This window comes from Priapulus caudatus, unplaced genomic scaffold, assembly GCF_000485595.1.
Source record: "Priapulus caudatus unplaced genomic scaffold, Priapulus_caudatus-5.0.1 Scaffold4, whole genome shotgun sequence".
In the NCBI taxonomy this organism is placed as follows: Eukaryota; Metazoa; Priapulida; class Priapulimorpha; order Priapulimorphida; family Priapulidae; genus Priapulus; species Priapulus caudatus.
In genome coordinates, this window is record NW_014577065.1 from 843,361 (window position 1) to 851,936 (window position 8,576).

General features: G+C 41.6%; 1 protein-coding gene across 1 annotated transcript; it reads right to left on the reverse strand.

Annotated features, from left to right (window-relative positions):
• Nucleotides 1-207: 207 nt before the first annotated feature.
• On the reverse strand, nt 208-3,611 carry LOC106821320 (cytochrome P450 2M1-like). Its single transcript, XM_014826077.1, has 5 exons — nt 3,426-3,611; nt 2,816-2,973; nt 1,104-1,272; nt 772-868; nt 208-281 (listed from the first exon to the last, which is right to left on the reverse strand). The coding sequence occupies exons 1-5, from the start codon at nt 3,609-3,611 to the stop codon at nt 208-210; spliced, it is 684 nt and encodes a 227-aa protein (XP_014681563.1).
• Nucleotides 3,612-8,576: the final 4,965 nt, after the last annotated feature.

Consider the following 8,576-nt stretch of genomic DNA (forward strand, 5'->3'; position numbering starts at 1 on the left):
GTTTAAATTCAAGAACAAGGGGTTTGGCGTCAGCAATGGCGGATTTTTACAAGCATTCATAAGATTTCATTATTTGGAGGTCAAGACTTGTCCACTCTCGAACAAAGCTACCTATATTGGCCTAATTTCGCTTAATGTACCCATCTCCTATTTACCGAGTTGGTTGTTACCATAACTTGTAAGAAGCTCTGTAGTTAGTCATCATAGCTACGTGGTTTCCGGGATGTTTTTGAGGTCTTGTGTAAATGATTCGTGTCGACTCGGGGGAAGCTCAGAATCAACTTTAACAAATCACGTTCAAATTCAACAATCACTAGGCAATGCGTGATCAGAATATTGTTCTGGAGCATAGCAATGTGTACGTCAACTGTCACGATTTCAGCTTTCTGTAAGGTCCGCCAAGCTAGTAATTTTGGGCAATTGTAAGAACATTCATACGATACTAATTTTGAGTGGATGCATAGAAACTCTACGCGTTTAAAATCTAGTATGTATGCAGGCTCTACTTATTAACACTGATTACCTTTGTAATCTCATGCTGGAGACTTAGCTGCCAGTCAGGATAGTTGACAAGATAAAGAAGCAGCCAACAGAGAGCCGTATAGTGATTGTGTCCTTTGATGCCATGAGCAGGCCAAGACATGATTGATACAGATCCATGACGTCATCTATAGCAATACATTTCATCAGATTATTCTTAGATCTACTTGAACATTGAATATAAAATGCTTATATATATAGTATACAAAACGCTATTTAAAGATATCCTACCTTTTGTTTTCCCATCCACAGCTGCCTGTTGCAGGTAGTAGTTAACAAAATCTTTAGGATTTTTTTGGTCCAATTTGTCTTGATGTTCCTGTATTAGCTGAAACGTGTCAATTTTGTAAACAGTCTTGGCTTGATCGAGGTAAAGCATGAATAATGAATTATGCCTCATAGCTGTCAGCGGACCACCTAATGCCATCATGTGGCAATTCATACCCGTGCTAAATGATAGATTCAAACAGAAAACGCCACTTATGTGGAGATTAGAAGCAGGATGACGGGTAAGTCAATGTTCAGTGATAGTTTTTTTAACGATGTTACAATCATTCTCGCACCTTCATTATGATTAGTTTCATGGACTTAACGGCCTTCTGAGCGCCCGGCAGTCGAGACCCAGGTCGGAAGCGCAGCAATGGGAACAGTCCTTCTGGCGCCTTCATTGATTCTATGATCGTCGCTGCACCATCTTCCATCTCCCGAAGCAACTGATCTCCAATTTTTAATCTGCGCCACAGAGATGAGATGATTCAAATTAACAACGGTAAAGTGAGTTCAAGCAAATTTAGTTGATTCAGTAGAAGTTTTCTACTAAGACTGCATATAAATAAATAAATAAATAAATAAATAAATAAATATATATATATTTATTTATTTATTTATAAATATTTATATATAACGGCATATATGTATACTTCTTTTCTGGCATAAAACAACGTATTTAAACTTACTTCATTTATTATTTGAGCAGAATACCAAATAGCCCTAGAGGCTAAGATTTTGTTTGTTCCCCTTCACGTAGTTATAAACTTGTTAGTGCCTATTAATTTAGAAAGCAAATATATCGCCCTTGCTATACAAGGCATCGTTTTTATCATGCAAATATAATATTATGTAGAAGTTGCGATTTATGAGGAAATTGGTATAGCACTTATCTTTTGCCAAACAGTACGGCACAGCTGATGCTAGAGGAAGCTCCACTGAGGCTCTCTCGGGGATTGAAAGCCTGGTTGCTCTTCCCATGGCGAACAAATTCCCCTATGAGATTGTCCAAAGACCTCTTTGGTCTGCTGCTCAAGTCGCACTGGGCCCTAAAATCCCAGTGCCCCCTAGTGCCTGACGAGCGATGCGTCGACCATCCATAAGGCTCTGGTTGAGTTTGTGGCAGAAGAACCTGGGGGTAGTGTAATATATCGTTGCTGAGCGTATAGTATATATATTATTATCTTATAGTATATATATATATATACCGTCACAAGATTTTTACTCTGGTCTGCACTTAGTTCAATACTCCTTCGCGCTATTTCTCTCTAATGCATATATATATATATATATAATATAGATAGGCACAACGCACACACACACAGCACACAACACACCCCACACACGACACAGCACACACACACAGCAGCACACACACACACACACGCAGACAACGCACGCACACAGCACGACTACACACACACACACGACGACACACACACACTACAATCACATCACACACAGCCACCACACCCAACACACACACAACACATCACGAACACACACACTACACCACACACACACATACACACATACACGCACACACGCACACAGCACATGCAACACCACGGCAGCCGCACACGACACACGCACGTTGTTCCACACGCAGGGCACACACACACAGCATACACAACCCCACGACGTTACACTCAGCACACACACACCCACACACACACAGACCCTCCACACGCACGCAACGCACGCGAGCACGCACGCACGCACGCACGCACGCACGCCTACGTGTCACGCACGCAGGCAGGCGCACGCACGCACACACACATATAATTTAATATATAATATATATATAATATAATATATTATATAATATTATCTATACTAGACTAGACGTAACTAACGTAATTGAACTAGTGAACATTACTACACATACAGCTAAACCGCTGGTCAAGGTATCAGGGCGCCACTGTATAGGCGATATTAAGCATCACTCTCCTGTAGGTGTTTAGCGGCTCACGTAGCAGTTCTCACCTTGTTTTCGTCGACGTCCTACGGCTCAAACAGGTATTCCTGAACGAAGTTGCACCTTCTGTCCATAAAGTCAGCACCGCGGTGTACATAAGTCTCTCGTATAGCATCGTAGCTATTCAGTACTATCATGGGTACTGGGCCCACCCACACCGTGAACATGGGTCCGTACTTCTTTCCCAGCTCTAGTAAAAAAGCACGTGCAATGTAAAAGAAGGCTGACATCTTACATCCTTCTTATGTATGCGGATCGGTTCAACGCTGTATTCGCACGAACACAAGTATATGCTCAATTTTTAAAGTGTTCAGGCGGTGTTTAGTGTTTAGTGTTCAATGTTTAGTGTCTAGTGGTTTGTGTGCGTTAGTCTTTAGTGTTCAGCGTTCTTAATTAAATTATAATTTCCCGTGGTATATTTGAGGAGATAAAGTCGACAGCTACCTCTGAAGTTCTATAATGACGCGCCTTAGTACACTGTACTGACTCATGAAAGTTAATTGAGTTCAATTACCCAGGGATGATATATCTGTTAATTGCTGATATATATTCATAAGTTTTATACGCACAACTAGGTACTGAATTAAAAGGTTTGCTATTAGATGTGCGCACACGAAATCACAGCATGAATAGTTCATACGTGCAGATGCATCAGCTCAGCTGGCAGCGTCATATACGGGTGCTTGCCGAGGAAAGGAAGGTAGCCCACAACGGGCAGTCCACGCGGTGCCGGGGGAAGGTTTCCGGGGAAGGTCGCCCAGCGATGCATGAGGAGGAGAAGTACGATGCCTAGGAGCAGGTTGACGGTGACCGCATCCACAGCCATCGTGCTGCTTGTGACAGTTCGCGTCGAAGAATGTTATCCACTCTACTCGTCGGGTATGTATGCAGGCGGTCACGCGTTTGCCTCGCTGAATTTCGCGAGCATTAGTGAAATAGCCGGGTCACTAGATCGCATTCGCAAGCAGTCCGACAGGTTCGGATATATTTACGCCACGATGAGCCACAACGGTAGGCCTACGTGCGTACAGGATATGGGCACGGAATCGGAGGAGTGCCCCAGAGTAAAGATGCGTGTGACCATATTACAAGGGGACGGAATCCACTGCGCAGTACGTGTGCTGGGAAAAGATAAATTGGGTTGTATTTATTCTACATACGAATTTGTACAGTTCGATAAATAAATATTGATTAGAAATAACTAGTAATCAGAATTAATATTTAGCAGCGCGTGTGATGGATATTCCCTTGCGGTGTTGTCTTTTGCAATGTTGATTGACGTGCATGATGCACTATTTATGAAAGTCCTTTTTTTCGCACGATACAGCTGGTTTCAGTAGGTCTTTGTTATTAATGCTTTTATACAGGTGGATAGTATTGAAAATAGTAAAAATGACAACGAATTGAAATAGTTCAGGTTTGGCGATCACTTTAATGGATTAAATTAATTAGACAATTATGCTAATGTAGTTTTAACAGTGAGACATAGTGGTGAGGAGAAATGACGATAATACTGTCTGCATTAAAAACTCCCAACCTGGAGAAATGCACATTAATAACGGAGCTTACCTCATCAGTAGTCAGCACCAGATGGAAACATAAGCGAACCACTCAAAACGCGTTGACATTTTAAAAGTGTTGCAACTACTGACAAATGTATAACAACGTTTGTGAAAAATTGTTGCAATTATTTCTTGCTGGTAATTGAAATTTTACGTATTTTCAGCGCAAACTGCGTTTTTGGAGCGTGATCGCTAGGGTGTTACGTTTTGTTGCGAACGTGTAACTTGACTATACCTAATTTAATATTTCGCTCTAAAAAATTTCAAACGTGTTAGAACTCATATACGTCACTCATATAGAGCCGGTCGTAGCGCATGTAGTATCAGGGGACTATCTCATCAGCCGCCCTCGTTCCTCTTACTCCCCTGCGTACAATCGCAATTATAATACGTGTCTACATTTTTATGCGTGTGCCTAACTGTAGTCTAGGAGCTATCAGGAAATTTGCGGGAAGTTGAATTACTTCAATGCCAATTAACATATTATTGGTAGAATCCTACGGTACATGATTGTTATAGGCAGTTATAGCCTGTCCTATTGTAGCTTTAATGACGTCATGTTGCAACGCGACACCTGAACAGACTTCTATTGGCGTGTTTTATCGGTTCATGTTGATTATATGTCTTTGTATGGTATGTATGATTCATGTCTTTGAATATTTCGTTTTGACAAATTCACAGCAGAATTGGCGCATGGCGCATTGTTTATGAACATGTTTCATGTCAATTATACTCTTGATTGTATTGTATATAGCCGCGTTACATATAGTTGATAGTATTGGATACCGCTTACATTTAGTGTACTAACTTTTGTGTGTTATAGGTGGCCTGCCAATCCAAATGTCCTATAAACGAACGAGCTGTACCTCGGATGGGCTTTACATTAGTCGTTATATAGTATATACACCACGCTACGCACAAGAAAATCCTCAGGGGGTTATCTCACCCTCTTTGTGGCTCTAGCGGCGTGTGGTCCGTTCTTCTCCGATGAGGAGAAAGCAATATATGAAACCTCAACGCCATTAAAAGATTAAGCAGTCTCCTCGTGTTCCCAAAGCTGGAGGCCATGTGCACATGCATCGTACCAAGTCTCTTTTTGCGACGTTAGGTATTACACAGTTTGCCATGCGCTTAACGCATTGACTGACTACCATTGCATTATTGTCAGTTGGGCCCCGTACATATATGTACATACTAGCCTGGTACCCGGCGTTGCTCGGGGAAAAACGCGTAGGAACAACTTTAAGAGCAAATCAGCCACATCATACTAAGAAAATATTTTCACCCCCCCCCCCTTCAGGCATCCCCATACGATCCCATCAGAAAGGAAAGAGAACGTATGGGTTCACAATCTAAAACACTATCCAGCCACACGAGACTCATCTACCGGTAGAGATTCCGGGATGGATAGAAGACAGTAATCACCCCTCCACCAGCTGGTATAACCACGCCCAAAGGCTATTTCTCAGCCGACACTCTAGGGTAGGGCAGGTGGCTCGTTTACCTTTTTTATAACTTTACCTTGTCCCTTTTAATAACTTCCTTTTTAATAACTTTACTGAACTTACTTCTATTATTAAAGAATATATTCGTAAGAGGAGAGAAAAACAATACAGAAAATATTCGACAAAAACAGTTCGAAACGATTCTATGATTAGGTGTAGTCAAAGCTTCTGGATATACAACATTGTTATATGTTGTTGTACACATTGTTATACAAATTGTTAAGAAATTGCGCCAAGTTATTATGAATATGCCTCTCTGGCTTTGCAAGCCTCGTCTCGTCTTTTAAATATACAATTGGTGACATCTGTCACGCGTGTCTCATATCATTGGAATTCGCTTTACATCAAAATAATACATGAAAACTAAACTAAACTAAATACATAGGGCAATAAACTAAACCCGTCACTTTAGCAGAGTATCAGTTCAGGGTCACTTTCATAGTAAAATAATAAGCAGATTTAAAAAAGTAAATATTTCTCCAAACGTATGGATATCACCTCATTTTAACCAAATTAGTTTGTCAATTTGGCAGAGTTCTGCACCAGTGAAGTCACCATAAATGACATTATCAAAAAGATAAATAGCACCTGATTTTAACAAACTTAATTCTTTATACCATGATATACATCATATCCGAATGTATACTCAGACAAATTACAATTTTAACAATACAAATGAATGAAAATAAACCCTTAAAAGTGTGTGTTGTGCTGCTTTTGAGACTCAACTGACAACTAAATGCATAATAAAAAAAATTTATAAATTTGGCATAATTTAACCTGGTATTAACAAAGTTTTGGCTTTTGTCCGCTTGATGGAGGGAAATCGGCTGTTCTACTTTTCTGACATCACCCCACTGTTAAAATTAGCGCCCGTATTAACGCCTATTTATCGTCATTATATCTACAAATATGGGTGGATTTAACAAATATGGATAAGCCTATGTTGGTGTCCGACACAGGGGCTATACACTGAGATCGGTGGCGTGGGCTTGATGCTCACCGCGGCGAAGATTACCGCGTCAGAAAACCGGCCTCTCCTCTCTTATAATATATATATATATATATATATATCCGTTGGCTCCTCACGGCGGAGCGCAGGAAACTGGTGCTTATATAGATATCTTATAACAGAGCTAGTTTTATGAGGGTTGTTGGCCTAAGTTTCCGATATAGCGATTCGGTGTTGCTGATTTCGAACCCCATGCAGGCAGGCACAGAATGCAGTAACCTGTACATGTGGGACTATATAATACTATACTACTGCATATATAAATGTAATAGCATAGGCGGCTAATGTAAGTCTGCACTTGTTTCTGCCTGTGTCTGTGTAGGCCTACCCTAGCTGTAGCCTAAATGGTAACCACTGTTAAATTATTTTCACTCATTTTATGCGTAGCCCTCATCTCTTTTACACATTAATATTTTGGATTGTATTTATTTGAACATCCACACATGCTCACATAAATGTTTGATGTGCAACTTTATTTACAAGGCCAATTGGTTAAAGTGTGTGGTTTCTACGCAACCAATGGGGGCCACAAAAGGAGCGTTCACGTCGCGGCCCCTGTCAGGTTTCCCACCTGCAAATCCTTCTACCTCACTACACTACACCTCATTATGTCTATCCATGACCAACAAGATGGCAAGTCTCAGTGTCGACAGCACGGGTCCTTATCAGGGCCGGCACTAAGTATCATCTCATCCAACCTTGAAGGTCTCTCAGGCGCCAAACAAGATCTTCTGGCTGACCTGTGTGTGAGAAACAAACGTGGCATTCTTTGCCTTCAGGAGACACACCGCGGACCTTCGCGTAATCGCCCACAAATCCCCGGAATGACCCTTAAAGCAGAGAAACCACATAATCTATACGGTAGTGCAATTTTTGTACGTAATGGGCTAACTGTGGATAAGTCTTCTCTATCAGACGATGCTAACATTGAAGTTCTTACCATCGAGCTTATGGAGATTTTTATCAGCTCTGTCTATAAACCGCCACCTGAGATATTCGACCTTCCTCGCGAGGTTACTGATGGCCGTATCAATGTGGTTATAGGAGATTTCAATAGCCATAATGTTACCTGGGGATATGCAGAAACAGACGAAGATGGTGCACTTGTGGAAAGCTGGTCAGATGTGAATCAGCTGTCGCTTATACATGACGCAAAGCTCCCCTGCTCCTTCAACAGTTCCAGATGGAGGGGTGGATACAACCCTAACCTGGTGTTTGTTTTTACCAGCATTGCTGGCCAATGTGAGAAGGTTGTCCTGGACCCAATACCACACTCGCAACACTGGCCCATTGGGCTTAAAGTTAACGCCGTAGTTACACCTCGATCGGGACCTTTCATGCCGACGTGTCAACCTGAAGAAGGCTAATTGGGAAAAATTTGACAAAGAACTCGATGACGCAGCCCGGCACCTGCCTGCTCCACCTACTAACTATAACACCTTCGTAAAGATGATCAAGAAATCATCCAGGAACAACATATCTCGAGGATGCCGCACAAATTACGTCCCAGGTCTGACGGGTGACTCTGAAGCACTTTTTGAGGACTATGTAAACTGTTTTCAGAATGATCCATTCGGTGACCACACGCTTGACACACACACGAAAGACTAACTGAAGCCATAGCAGAAGGCAGACAGAGGAAATGGCAGGAACTCATCCAGTCCACAAACATGACCCATAGTAGTAGAAAAGCGTGCAAGACAATTCGGATG

What these genes read in the sequence shown, in the direction of transcription:
- LOC106821320 (XM_014826077.1), bottom strand. Translation starts at nt 3,611, where the DNA reads ATGGCTGTGGATGCGGTCACCGTCAACCTGCTCCTAGGCATCGTACTT. An exon ending in CTGAGCTGATGCATCTGCAC is followed by an intron (nt 2,974 to 3,425) that starts GTATGAACTATT and finishes TTTTTACTAGAG; the next exon opens with CTGGGAAAGAAGTACGGACC. An exon ending in TGAAACTAATCATAATGAAG is followed by an intron (nt 869 to 1,103) that starts GTGCGAGAATGA and finishes GACACGTTTCAG; the next exon opens with CTAATACAGGAACATCAAGA.